This window comes from Lactuca sativa, chromosome 6, assembly GCF_002870075.4.
Source record: "Lactuca sativa cultivar Salinas chromosome 6, Lsat_Salinas_v11, whole genome shotgun sequence".
NCBI classification, from domain to species: domain Eukaryota; kingdom Viridiplantae; phylum Streptophyta; class Magnoliopsida; order Asterales; family Asteraceae; genus Lactuca; species Lactuca sativa.
Window position 1 is genome coordinate 43502383 of NC_056628.2, and position 14364 is coordinate 43516746.

Below are 14364 nucleotides of genomic sequence, written 5' to 3' on the forward strand. Positions count from 1 at the left end.
TTACCAACAAAGGGCATTAAAGTACATTATCATAAGGGCATCAAAGTACATTATCAAAATGGATCAAAAAAAAAGGCAACAAAGTAGCAACTAAAGTGCATTAACAAGTCTTCACAAACATAAAAAGTACTTAAACATCAATTCCCATCTTTGGCCTTGCAGGTCCTGGCATTGTGACCCTTTTGCTTACACTTACTACATGTCACAGTCAAAAACTTCCTGCTCAGTGATTGAGTTTCATTATCATTTTGACTTTGACTGTTTGCTTGCCTCTTACGTTGCTGGATTTCAATCCTTTCCTCTGCTGTAATCCTTCTTTTCTTTTTTGGCCTGCCTATAGCTTTGTTGTGTGGTGGAGGCACAAGAGTTGTTGGGCAGTCACTCTTAGGCCACATGGCTCTACCTTTGATAGGCTCCACCTTGAAGGAGTACATCTCTTTCCATGTATCAAGCCAATACACCTTATGCACATAGGTGTATAGTTCTCCCACCTTTTCATTATTGTCTGCCATTTCATTTAGGCTTGCAATTGCATGTTTGCAAGGAATTCCAGTAAGCTCCCACTTTCTACAACTACACTCCCTTTTCTCCATGTCCACCACATGTTGATCATTCCATGGACCTTTAACCTGATACTTTTGTCCCCCATTCCATCGTGCATGATACTTACTAGCTAGTGTTGTGTTTGATTCCAAAATCCTAGTACCAGTTGGAGTTAATGGACCTTGACACTTGTTTAACACCTTCATCACATTGCATACTCTCTTCATAAGGTACTCTCTGATGAACTCCAAACAACTGATAATGGGTTTGTCTCTCCCTTTAACAAGTTTGCTATTGAACACTTCACAAAGGTTATTCAATAACATGTCTGAAATTGCCCTTCCTAATAGTTCATTAACAAAACAACAGTTAGTGTATATCTATACTACAATAAAAAATAAGACAACAAATTGAGAAAATACCTGAAAAATGACTTCTAGCCCAATGATGTGGAGGGATTTTCAAGAGCCACTGATATGCTTCTATGTCATAATTCCTTAGCTCTACCATTACAGCTTCAAACTCTGGTATGGTGGTGGCTGTAGCACACCTCCAAAAATACTCCTTGTATTCTGTAGTCTTAAATCTGATCCTCATGTTCTGGTATATGTGTCTAATACAGAACCTGTGTTCTGCATTAGGGAACAATTGTTCTATGGCTGGTAGAAGACCCTGTTGTCACCAAAACAAAATAAGAAATTAGTCTGTAATGCAACTAGTATGCAATATTAAATGTAACTATAGTACCTTCTGTCTATCACTGATAAAGGTGAAGTTGGAATTTGAATACAACTCAAGATCTTCTGCAAGACACTGAAGAAACCATTTCCAACTTGAAGTGTTTTCACTTTCAACAACAGCATATGCCAATGGGTAGGTTCCATTGTTGGAATCAACACCAACTGCACTTAGTATTTGACCTGGGAAAGGTCCCTTCATGAAGGCTCCATCTAAGCCTAAAAATTCTCTCAAACCTGCCTTAAAACCTTTCTTCAAAGGACCTAAACACACATATATCCTTCTGAATTGCCTGGTTGGGGATGAAACCACAGGTTCTGAAACCACATCAATCTTTACAGTTGTACCTTCATTTGTCTTTTGTAGCTCTAGTACATAGTCTCTCAAAGCTGCATATTGCTTTACGTAATCCCCTGCAACATTTTTGGTGGCTAATGCTCTTGCCCTAAATGCTTTCTCTTCTGAAATACTAACTCCATAAGTTGATTGGAGTTGCTCTTGTAGGGCACGAACAGGCAGTCCAGGATTAGCTTCAATCTGATCCATAATACGTTTGGAAAGAAATGTTGCTGTGCAAGATCTAATTTTTCGTGTTTGGAGGCAGATGTGTTTCTGATTATAGGTCTTAATAAACCAATAGTCCTGTTCACTTGACCTAGATGCATGAAGTTTCCATGTGCATTTAACTTTATCTGAGTTTACATCTTTACCCTTTACCTTTTTCCCAGAGGTAGGTCCACCTACCCCACTTGCATTTAAAACTACAGTTCCATCACAAACAGCTGTCAATCTACTCTTGTCGTTTTTTGTGAATGAGATATTCCTCCTTGTCTCTAAAGCATGCAGGTCAATTTTGTCTTTCAATTCTTTCTTGGCTTTATATTTCTGCCCAATATGAAAAGCTACCTTGTGCACCTCACCAGCAGAACATAAGGTTTGTTTCCCCAGCTCTTTGATCATTTCTCTTCTTTTCCTGTTGTCCCCTGAGTCCTCACTTAATGAATCCCACTCGTCATTGTCAATTACCTCCAAATCATCTTCTTCATCACTATCTTCATTTCTTTGACCACCCATTCTTTGACATCCATTGAACTCTGCTTCTGTATCAATATTTAGGTTGAAATCCTCCATGTCAACGTCAACATCTTCAATTATGTTGTCCTCATCAATCATAAAGTCACTATCTTCATCTTCACTGTTTTGATTCTCAAAATCAATGTCATCAGGCTCCTCTTGTCTCCACTCATCGTTGAAAGGAATGTTATCTTGGCCTTCAAACCCATTAAATGGGATGCTATCTTGGTCTTCAAAAGGTTGGAAGTTTGTCATTAACTCATCATCTATGTTGATGTTAGTTGAAAATTCATTGACTCCTTGAGGATCATTATCCATGACAACTCTATACCCCTCATCTGCAAATCCTTCTACACCCTCACCATTGGATTTGTTCACATCAAGTTCTTCATTCACATAAATCTCTTTGTTTAACTCTTTTTCTGCATCAACTACAACAAATTCATCTACAAATCCTTCTACACCCTTACCCTTATCAACTTCACCACTTGCCATTGTTTTTTCAGCACCTTCCCAATCCAAGTTAAGCTTTGTACTACAAGACGATGCCCCTTTACTATGTTTCCAACCTTTAGACCTAGTAAATTCAGGTGTTGCTGATTTGTATAAGGTTAATGCTAACCCTAAATCACCCTCACCAACATCAATTTGGATTGGAGTTACCACTTCATGAGCAACTACAGGTGATGAGGGTCTAATGGAATCCTGCTTCTCCATGTCTTCTATTATAACCCTTCTTGGACCAGTTGGGGACATAAAATATGTAAGCAAGTTCGTTTGACCATGCTCTGTGTACACTTTAATCATTTTGTTATGATGGGTAACATACCGTGAGAGATTACGCACATCATCATCGTTACCTAATGCTCGGAGTCCAAAGTCAAATCCTTCATTAGGCAAACGGAAATGGTAATACATGATTTCAGTACCATCATACCCTAATTCTCTCATCATCAAGTCTAGTTCATGAACAGAAAATTCATCAATGTCGACAACATCAAAGTACCTTACTTGGCCATTAATATACCTGATATTTGGAAACTTTGTGAAACTCCCTCCGTGATGAAGTTCAATAGAGAATATGTTGGGGTAACCAGCTTCAAAACAGAAAGAGACGATTGTTAGTTACAGTTTTTCAAATTTTGAAGCTTGATCATCAAAATACAGAGTTTTTCTAAGTTTGAATCTTACCATAAACTTCTTGAACGTTGACAATCTCTCCAACATTTCTAAGTCCCCACATTTTCAAAAGCAGGAACACAATCCAATTTTCAGACGATCGTTAGGGTTTTTGCGTTTGAATCAAGAGGTATGAGTAGAAGACGAAGGAGTGTACAGTCTGCAATCTAATTAATTGAAGTGGCGGCAACGGAGGCTAGGACCTAAAATGACCAAAATGCCCTCACATGGAGGGCACGTGAAGGCACTAACGGCCCCAAACAAACGGTCAATGACGGAATGGACTAAAAACCCATGAAAACCTTGATTTTGGACCTTTGGTGCAAGCTGGAAACTTTTTGGACCCCATCCAAAGGTTTTGCCAAACCACAAGGACCAAATTTGCAGTTTTGTCAAAATATAAAATAGTCCTAAATAATGATTATGTAAATTATATAGTGCTTAATGGTAAAATGTTGTTTTATATGCTTAATGTAGCATCCCAAAATTATTAGGAACATTTTTATTTTTGAAGTAATAAAAACCATTCCATAACATCATAAGTCAAATAATCCAAAACTTGAGTTTACAGTTTTTATAAAAAAACATTAGAGTAATCTCGAAATCATAAAGTGCGGAAACCATTGGTGGATGCAATGCAATCAAACCGACTCTTTCCCCTCGCTACTCGAAGTACATGAAACAACAAAATTTAAACTGTAAGCAAGAAACTTAGTGAATTCACCAAGATACCACATACCGATACGAGCCCCGCCCAACATACATAACGGGCCCCACCCAACATACATAACGTTCCCCGCCCAACATACGTAACGGATAAATCCGGTTAAGTTACATTAGGCTGGATTGAAAGGCTAAAATTAAACCATTTTTTTCCTGATTGCTAAGATCATTTCCTAAAAGTCACAGAACCAGGTTCGTCTTCTTCATCACACGGTTCTTCATCTTCCAGGAATAACAACCTATTTTGAATGACACTCAAATAAAACACCAAGTTATAGTAAGCAGAGTGTTGGGGACAAGAAAGTTATGATTTATCGAATAAAGTATGTTTAGTCATAAATCATAATCTCTTTATTAAATGATTAAGGATCCTATGATCGATTTCAAGTCATCAATTGGGTATATTATTTAGCATTTAATGCTTTAAAATTGAAAGGAGAATAGGACTGTTAATTTTTTTGTGCTTCCACTTACAAAGTTTGTGGTGGAAAACTTGGAATAAATCTTCTCTCACAATGTGCATAGATGCAACATAAGATCAAACCACTATACCTTTGTAAAGAAATACACCCTTGACTTCTAGACCAGACGCCACCAATTTCAAATCCCAAATTTATACTTGCTTACACATATTGGACAAGAATAATCATCAAAATTTTATCACTTCTAGCGTCCAAACTGATTTACATTTATTTTGAAACCAAACACAACCATTCAACAAATTTTCTGTTCATGTTATTATTTGCTTACAATTGCTTGGTGTTTTATTTAACCGTTACAGAAATAGCTTGTTGTTATTCATGGAAGATAAAGAACCGTGCGATGAAGAAGATAACATTATTAGTCGACCTTAGAAGATGATTATTCGATCAAGAAAAAAAGTTGCAGATCACAACCTGATTTAATTGGATTTATCCAAATTAAAATGGTTTAATTTTAATCTTTAATTTTAGAAAGATATTATAGTAACACCATATAGAATTTTAAATTCTACATAAAAGGTTTAATATTAAATTAGTTTAATTCTAATTAAAATATGAGATTGGATATAGACGTAAGTTTTATAGATTTAGAATGATATATATGTAATTCTAAAATATATAAGGATATTGAAGTAATAGTTTAATTTTATAAAGATACCAATGAAACTCTCCGCAAATTAAAACTAATAGTATGATCACTACATGTCTATGAAAAAGTGATGTCACGTCACAAACCTTTGGAAATAATCACCACTCCACATCATCAATATTTTTTTTAGTTTTTTAGTCTAGCATATATAATTAATATCATACAAATTAAAACTAAATTAGTTAGTTATGCAATTTAATTTGATTTAGCCCAACTGTTGGTTAGCCTACTAAGTTTTCTCTTAGCCCAAGTTTAAGTTCTTAAGCCCACATTAAAAACTGTTTGTGGCCTATGTTATGTTTCATATACTTTGCACCCAAAGAAAATCCAAAGCACGCCTCTTTTCTTCTTCTTTGTTAAATATTTTCCCAACTTCTGTCCCACAAAACACAGATGATCAAGTGTCAAAATATGGAATAAAAAGAGATCAATCGCCCTACAAAAGCGGAATCTCTCTTCATGCGTAGAAACGCTACCATACTGGGTAGCTTAACTTATGAGCTAGTTTTGTACCTAAATTATACCAATCATTATTTTTTTATTAGCTAGTTTTTCAACTGGTAACTATTTAGCCAACAGCTAGTATGTTATCATGTATTGTCATGTAACCTTAGTAAATTATGTCAAACAGTTAGTCAATTATGTCAAACATAACCTTAGTAAATATATTATCATGTATTGTTTCATGTTTAGACCAAGTACATGTATCGGTCTTCTCTCTTCTCTATGATGATGAACTCCGATTTAAATATGAACATGTACGGATAAAATATCGTATAAATAAATAATATTTAAGAAAATGACAACATATGTGAAGAAACAAGGGAATAAAATGAAAGTAAATTTGTAAAAAAAAAAAAAGAACTTAATGGAAAACCTCTTTTTTCTATGATTTTCTCTATCAAGTAAAGTCCATACGCCTATAGTTTATAAGTTCCATTAAGTATATCAATATATAAGATTACAAGCGGTAAAATTGAATCGGTAGGTTCTTGTAGGAATGTGATTTTCTAAGTTACCATTTAGAACTTATCAACCGGCCAACAATATTTACTGATTTTTAAAGTTGTTAAAGACTTAGTAGACATTTTCATGCAAAAGAGTTGTCAAAAGTGTCGATTAGGTAATTACCAAACTTTAGCTTGTTTATCATGTTTTCTTGTTCTTAGTTGGTCAGTGAGGTTGAGTGACACATGGGTAGGAAATTGTTATTGATTTTGTCGTGGCTACTACTACTTTTATCGTTTGTTTGAGTTGTATCATATGATTATGTCCAACAATGATTTTTTATATACACTATACTATACTAGAACTTGATACGAAAATTTGTTCAAGACCTTTGGTTTATAACCTATTACAACATTCATCACTGCCATCTTCTTGATTTTACATCCATTTTAACATATTAGCTGATGTGATCCTCAGTTCGAGGTGCAATTTATAATCATTACCGGGTGGCTATCGGGTCGAAATATAAAGTCCTTAAAATTTCAAGAACCGGATGGACGATTTCCCAAATTTTAAATTTTCTTATTTTTTATGTTCATTGACAAATAATTAAGTAATATTTAAAGAGAAAAACACAAATCTAGTCAATCCTCTTTATGAGTTTTCATAAAATAACCATTTTCATGATTTTTTTTTTCTACAAATAACCACTATGTGTGCAATGGGCCTACTTCGAATTTGATTTTTGTATGGTTCTCATTGAAAAAAATTATATTGTAAAATTTTACTTCATATATTGCGAAATTGGTTATATTATTGTGAAAATTGTAAAATTTTATCAATTTTTGATAGCTTATTTTATTTCCTTATTTTATTAGTTTATTTTTAGATTTTTAAATCTTTTTATCATTAATGCATTGTAATTTATTTATTTTTCTTTAGTATGGATCATACCGGGTGCTTGTTATGTTGCATGAGATATTTTGTAGGTTTTTCGGTGCTTGTTGCGGTGGCGGGTTGATTGGAGACGAGCTTAGTGGGCTCCCGAGACATTATTGGGCTTGGCGGAACCAAAGAAGAAGAATTGGGCTTTGAAAGTTATTGGCTTGGATTATTTGGGCTTGTGAAGATGGATCATAAATTTCTAATTTTGGGCTTGGAGCATCCATTTGGTGGCTAAATGATGATTGGTGCATTTCAAATTACATGGACAAGGAGGGGGGGCCAAAGGAATCTTTGGTAGTGGAAGGGTGGAGTGGCTTGGTGGACCAATAGTATTACAGCAACATTTGCGCGGGTGGAATTTTCGTCGCGCGGGTACCCGCGCAACTGCCCAGTTTGGGCATTTTGGTCATTTGGCACACCATAACCCTTGGGGATCAGATCTAGAGGCTTAATTGACGTTTTTTCACCATTGGAGACCTGCAAGAGGCGATTTTGGGAGCTAGAAACCATTTCCTTTCATCTTTCCAAATCTTAGGTAGTTTCTTTATGCAATTAGATTATTGTTCTTGTTACTTTGTTGCCATGAGTGGCTAATACTCTTATTTGGTTGACTTTGGCTGAAAACCAATGAATGTTTGTGGGTTTTGAAGGATTTATGTTGATTATCAATTTATCCCATGTTTATGATTCTAGTTTGCAATTCTTATGCTTATTTGATGCTTTGATCATGAGCTTAGTATTTGATTGAGCAATGGTTGATTTATTTCATTGATTTTGCATTGGATCATTGAATTTATCTAGAACAAAGGCTTTATGATGGTAGAAATCATCTCTAGCTTATGAATCATATCTCCTTTATGGATGTGTAAGCATTTGACATCCTCTAGGAATTGGGGATTCCTTCATTCTTAAGGCTAATTGATTTCTTGGGATTAATTGCTTCAATTGACCCTTGATCTTAATTAAGAAGGTGTGTTGTGGGCTTCCCCAACCTCCATACTACCTATGAGGAATCTTGGCATATCATGCTTCATGATTGCTATAACCAATTTGGGATGAAGGATAAGCTTTGTATTAGATCCTAATGATAAACACACAAATATTCATTGTGTTGAATTGCCTTAGTTAACCAATTATTTCCAACCTTTGAGCATCTCATCAACTTGCTAAATTGCAAGGTTTTTTAGTTATTCAAGTATTTTAGTTTTCAAGTAATCAAAAACCCCCCTTTTAGTTTAATTGTAGTTAATTAGTTTAATTTCACTAGTTCTATTGAATTGCATTGGTGATTGAATACAACCATTTTCCCGAGGATCGATACCCCTTTTTACCATTATATTACGTTTATTTAGCAATCGAAGGGTGTAATTTGCTTGGTGGGCTTGACATCCCATCAATTTTTTTTTGAAGTTTTTTGTTGTACGGTTTTTAAAACCCATTTGAGCAATAAAAAGAAGTTTGGTAGTGTGAAAAATGAATTGTTAGGTTGAGACATATTTCTTCAAAAAAGAAAAGATTTAAAAATCTAAAAAGAAATGCCTTAAATAGAAGGAGATCAGTTTTGCAACAAATAGTGATTTTCTGTGTGAGTATTCTGAAGTTGATGGTTATTTTGTGGAAAGTGGAAATCTTTAGGCTATTTTGTGGCGAATAACAAGTAACTAGATTTGTCTTTTCACCATCTTTTAGCCGATTGTATCTAGTTAAAAGCCAACAATTAAAAGTTACAAATTTATAGCAATGTTTTATATACTCAAATAAGACAAATATACACCAAATCCGGTACATGTGTATAAAGTTGTGACTAAATAATGTAATATTAAGATTACATTTAATATTCAAACCTAAAGATATTTTGAAAGATGATGATGGGTCACTTATGCATGTAGAATATTAACTATATCAAGTGCTCGAGTTGTGGTTGTCACCGTGACTATCACCATCGTTGAATTTTATAAGAGCTAGGGAACAAAACAAATGGTTTGTGAAAGAATTGGGTACGAAAGGAACAAATCACTAATACATGTCCCAAAGGTATCTAAATAACACCTATATGCACGAGTTGATATGAAATACCATATTTCCTAAACGTAAAATACTCCCAATACATACACAACATTGTCGTGTTGGTACTTTTAACTTAATGGACTTGATTAAAACATGACTTAATCTGATAAGTTACTTATGGTAATTAAAAAATACCAAAATCTGAAGTGAAATTATGGCTATAAACGAACCACACAAACATTAAAAATGACTTGCCCATAGGGGTGTAAGTGGACTGAGTTACTCGGGACCGACTTGTTAAAAGTTCGAGCTGGAGCTCGAGTTAAACAAATTTGAGCTCGAACTTATTTTAATTTGTTTATTAAACAAGTTCAAGCCAAGCTTCATTGTTGAGTTTGATTAGGCTTGCAAATCTAAACGAGCCTTTGTGCTTTTATATAATATAATTTTTATTTTATAAATTTATATCTTAAATTATTAATACATATTAAATATAAAATAATTTTATAATTTAAGTTTTTAATAAATATTTAACGAGCTCAAAAAGCTTAAACAACTTTGAGCTTTGATGGTTAACCAAGCCAGATTGGACTCATTTAGGCTCGTCTGGCAAACGAGTCAAGTCTAAGCCAAACTCGAGTCTGATGAATTATCCACCAGCTGATCTCAAATTTTGAAAATTGAGCTCAAAATGAACAGAACTCGAGCTCGAGCCCCGTGAATTTAAACAAGCCAAACTCAAGCTAATAGGCTTGGGCTTGACTTGTTTATACCTTAGTGATGATATTCGTTTGGTTAAATTTATTGAACAAACAAAAAAAATATAAAAATGAATTTCCTTATTTGTGTTGTAGAGGTCTATCCACTAAGATGCTAAACAAAATAAATGAACGAACAAAAACATTTAGACAAATAATACGTAAAGTATTATAAACGAATTCTACATCAATAAATTCAAAATTAGTTAAAAAAATAAAGTGTAAATATCATATTTATCTAAATATCTTCTCCAAAATATACATTTGATAAACTCCAGCCTTTGCCTCGTCACATCAAAAGAAAATACATAAAGAATATAAAAGAACGAGCATAAACGATCATTAACGAATAAAGAAAACCGAGTATTTACTATAAATTTTATGAATAAGATCATTGTTTGTGTTCCTCTATTTAACTAAAAATAAAAAACTCTTGGTTCATATATATATATATATATATATATATATATATATATATATATATATATATATATATATATATATATATATATATATATATATATATATATATATATATATATATATATATATATATATATATATATATATATATATATATATATATATATATATATATATATATATATATATATATATATATATATATATATATATATATATATATATATATATATATATATATATATAAACCAACTTCCCTAGCATGCAATTCATTTGTCAAATCGTTTACAATCATACACGAATTGCATAGCCATTTCGTAAGTAATCTAAAAAGACAATTACTTTGTAATGCCCTTTCATTGTCATTTTGTGATTAGCCTATGTTTTTCTCCATCTTAATAATGAAAAAAATAACTCAACAAAGAAAGCCTAAATTGACAATAATGTCAATTAGTTTACAAATTTGTATTTATTCCATTTCTTCCATTTATCTAAATATGTATCACATTCTCCTATATCTTTTTAATCATTTATCCAAACAAAATTTAATAATAAAAAAAGAAAAAAAAACAATCACAAATCACAACCAACAAATCAAACAAACAAAGAGCCAGAATAAAAGATTATCATAAGATTTTTATAAAGACGTAAAAGATGTTCTTCCATTTTCCCATCTTCAATTTCTGAAGACGATGTTGCCTCTAATAACCCTTTGATTCACTCATTAACAACCTCTAAAAATCCACGTGGCACACTCTGGAATAATAATACATTACATTCTCTTTAGTTTACAAACATTACTCATTACTCAACAAAAAGCAGCTGCTGCTTCAAACTCCAACGCTACGACTTATTGACACGTGGCAACCCTTGACCTCCTTTTATAGATAGAGGCAACCCACGAGTCAAACCTCTATTGGTCAACGGAGGGTCTAAAAACATGACAACTACAGTGATGTCATCATGGAAATGTCTTCTAACACCTCTATCGATCTTCTTCAAGTCCGAATATCTCATTTCTCTTTTCTTTGCTGCTATTTGAAGCGCAGCCTTCACAAGTCTTCTTGCAATCCCCTAAAAAAACAAAAATTAATTAATCCAACCAAAAATTTGCTACTTTATCTAACCAATTATTGATCTTCTATTTTCAATTCCCTTTTTCTTTTGTCTTTTGCGAAATTGGGTATATGTTATAAAAGACAAAAAGATGATTAAAAAAACTTACACTACGTGGGTAGTTATGAACAATATCAACGGCTTCTTCATTGCTAAGATGCTCCCATAAACCATCGGATGCGAATATGAGAAATTGGTCTCTAGGGTTAAGTTTGTGTATGAAGATTGAAGGATCCGGATTAAGGATTTGTTTTGAAAATGGGGCAACCCTAAATTTTGCTAAAAGTGGTTCTTTATTAAACTCCGCCTTCTTTAAATACGCGTCCCCAATGGATCTTGAAATCTGAAAATCATTAACATTTAATTAAAAAAATATAGAATCATACTTTCATTTTTGAAAAATCGTACTATAGATGTGAAATTGGTTTGTATTTATATGATATGAAATTGGATTTGAAAAATCGTACGAAAGTGGGATTTTGTATAATAAGCAAATCAATAAAAGGGCACTACTATTTCTTGTGTGTAACGCTTTTATTAGTTTTGGAATTCTAGTAACATTAACATCCCTTTTTTTGCAAAATTTTAAGCTAAATGTTACCAATCACAAAATATTAAATACCCATTTGTTGTTTTTAGGGTATTTACGATATTTGATCTATAGTCACACTTATACTAAACCACATGAATTGTTTTGGAAGTCGAAGGAGTTATATTTCACCTTCAAAATTGTTTTGTTAGTAGAGAAAAACGATAAATACTTGGTAAACTATTTAAGAAACTACACAACTAGGAGCAATTAGATCTGAAAAACCAAAAAGAAAAAACTAAAGGTAAAATTTTGATTTAAAGGGTATGACGTTTGACTTTCTTTATTAAGTCAACAAAAGCAAACACATACCTGTATGAGACCTTTAACACGCCAAACATTATGTTTGAGAACAACAATCTTAGGATCATCAGGATGCAAAGATCGAAGTTCATCTCTTACAGAAGCAAAACTTGCATTATGTTCAGTTGATAATTGTATAGCAGAAACACCTCTAACTCCTTTTTCAGCTTTCCCTAACACAACTCGTGAGTCCCCAGCATTAGCAACGTACACCAGCCCATTGCTGATCACACCCACTAAACAACACGTTCCTACTGAAGCTATCTGTGGACAAATCCGCCATTGTTCTCTTACGACAGAAAGAAACTCCTCTTCTGTTGCTAAAAATGCCCTTTTGATAACACTCGCAGACATTTCTTGATCTTCAGACGCAAATTCTGAACCAAATCAAGAGGTTTACAAGATCAGAATTCAGAAATGAAAGAAATTTGATGAAATAATCAAGGGGAGTTGTTAATTTGGTGTTTACTTACTCTTGAGATTTGGGAATAAGTTTTCGTTCACGAATCTTGATGTTTCAGGTCCACCATGTCCATCATAAACTCCGATGAAGGTTCCATAAGGGCCTGAGTTCATCGAACTTAATGGACCTGATTCGACTTGGCTTTGATCTTCTAACAAGTTGTTTGCTTGAATCACAGCCATCGAAAATTCACCACTTACATGAGACCCCAAATCTTTGTACCACAACAATCCATCTGTTCTTCCGGATTGATCTCCGGTTTTCCGTACATCGCCTTCCACCGATGGCTTCCAACAGGGTTTGACCATATTCATGTAATTATTCCCGGATAACATGAACTTTTCATATAAATCATCCACAATATTCATCAAATTTTCACCAAATTAACACGAAACCCTCAACTACAGTTCCGTTTTACATCCAACAACATCGATGATTCGTGAAATTAAAGAGTACCCAAAAGAGATGAAACCCTAAATACCAGTAAAATTAAACGGAACCCCAAAAGGATGAAATGGGTATGGGTGAAGATTGGCGATAGATCAACTGATGTCTCTGAAAGACAAGAAAGTTATAGTTTTTTATGGGGTTGAGAGAATATGGAGGTGTGCATACCTTGAACCCTCCACCTTAATTCATGTGGACCTTCCTTCTGTGTCACCTTCAAAGAACAGTCTTAGCTGTAAAAGCCCATATACATTTGATTGTGACAGAGTTTGTTCATAGATCAGAGGAAGATGGCAATGGATAATGGGAAAAAATTAGGGCAAAGATTAAAAAAAGGGTTTTGGAATTTTTTGGGCAGGAGATCTTTATATTGGTGTCAGGTTGGGATCTCAGATGTTTAAAATAAGAAAAAAAGAAAAAGGAAATATATAGAACTTATCTGACAAGAGCGTCTGTAATTCATTATCATTATCATTTTTTCTTAAATTAAAATTATATATCTATTTATCACCCTTATTTGTTCCCCCCCACACCCACACCCCCCCCCCCCCCCCCCCCCCCCCCCCCTCTTTTTTTTTAACCTATATAAACCTATCTATTTTACTATCCAATTCCATTATACTACCTCAATTTCATTTCATTTTCTTTCAATTTCATTATACACCTCTTCAATTCCCTCAATAGATTACCGAAGCAAATCTAAACTAGTCGGCTCTTGCAAAAAACATAAATCGAAGCAATGCAATTCTAGTTAAGATATTCTACTTTCTACTTTGAAATCTCAAAACTCAAACTATCAACAACAATATTATTAGGTGCAACAAGCTTACAACTCATTCAGTATTTCACAAGAAAATCGAGATTATAATCAATACATGTAATATTCTCAAACGGTTTCGGAAACCCAATTCCAATGTTCTCGCTCGACGTATCCCAGTTGTGTAATACTTAAAACTTAAAATCTGACGATTCAAGTA

The 14364-nt window shown here is 33.5% G+C and overlaps 2 protein-coding genes across 6 annotated transcripts; both read right to left on the bottom strand.

The window, feature by feature from the left end:
• Positions 1-3922, bottom strand: LOC111893074 (uncharacterized). Of its 5 annotated transcripts, XM_042895708.2 has the most exons (6): positions 3547-3922; positions 3383-3452; positions 3185-3242; positions 1291-3088; positions 966-1215; positions 1-886 (listed from the first exon to the last, which is right to left on the bottom strand). In XM_042895708.2, the coding sequence occupies exons 1-6, from the start codon at positions 3580-3582 to the stop codon at positions 138-140; spliced, it is 2961 nt and encodes a 986-aa protein (XP_042751642.2). In that variant the 5' UTR covers positions 3583-3922; the 3' UTR covers positions 1-137. The 5 variants fall into 5 exon arrangements, with proteins under 5 accessions (XP_042751642.2, XP_042751641.2, XP_023744918.2 ...); XM_042895707.2 differs by having other exon boundaries at positions 1291-3242; XM_023889150.3 differs by having other exon boundaries at positions 1291-3314.
• A 7160-nt stretch (positions 3923-11082) lies between these two features.
• LOC111893056 (probable protein phosphatase 2C 38) lies at positions 11083-13795 on the bottom strand. Its single transcript, XM_023889127.2, has 4 exons — positions 12951-13795; positions 12487-12854; positions 11695-11928; positions 11083-11543 (listed from the first exon to the last, which is right to left on the bottom strand). Exons 1-4 carry the CDS (start codon positions 13306-13308, stop codon positions 11313-11315), a joined length of 1191 nt encoding a protein of 396 aa, XP_023744895.1. The 5' UTR covers positions 13309-13795; the 3' UTR covers positions 11083-11312.
• Positions 13796-14364: the final 569 nt, after the last annotated feature.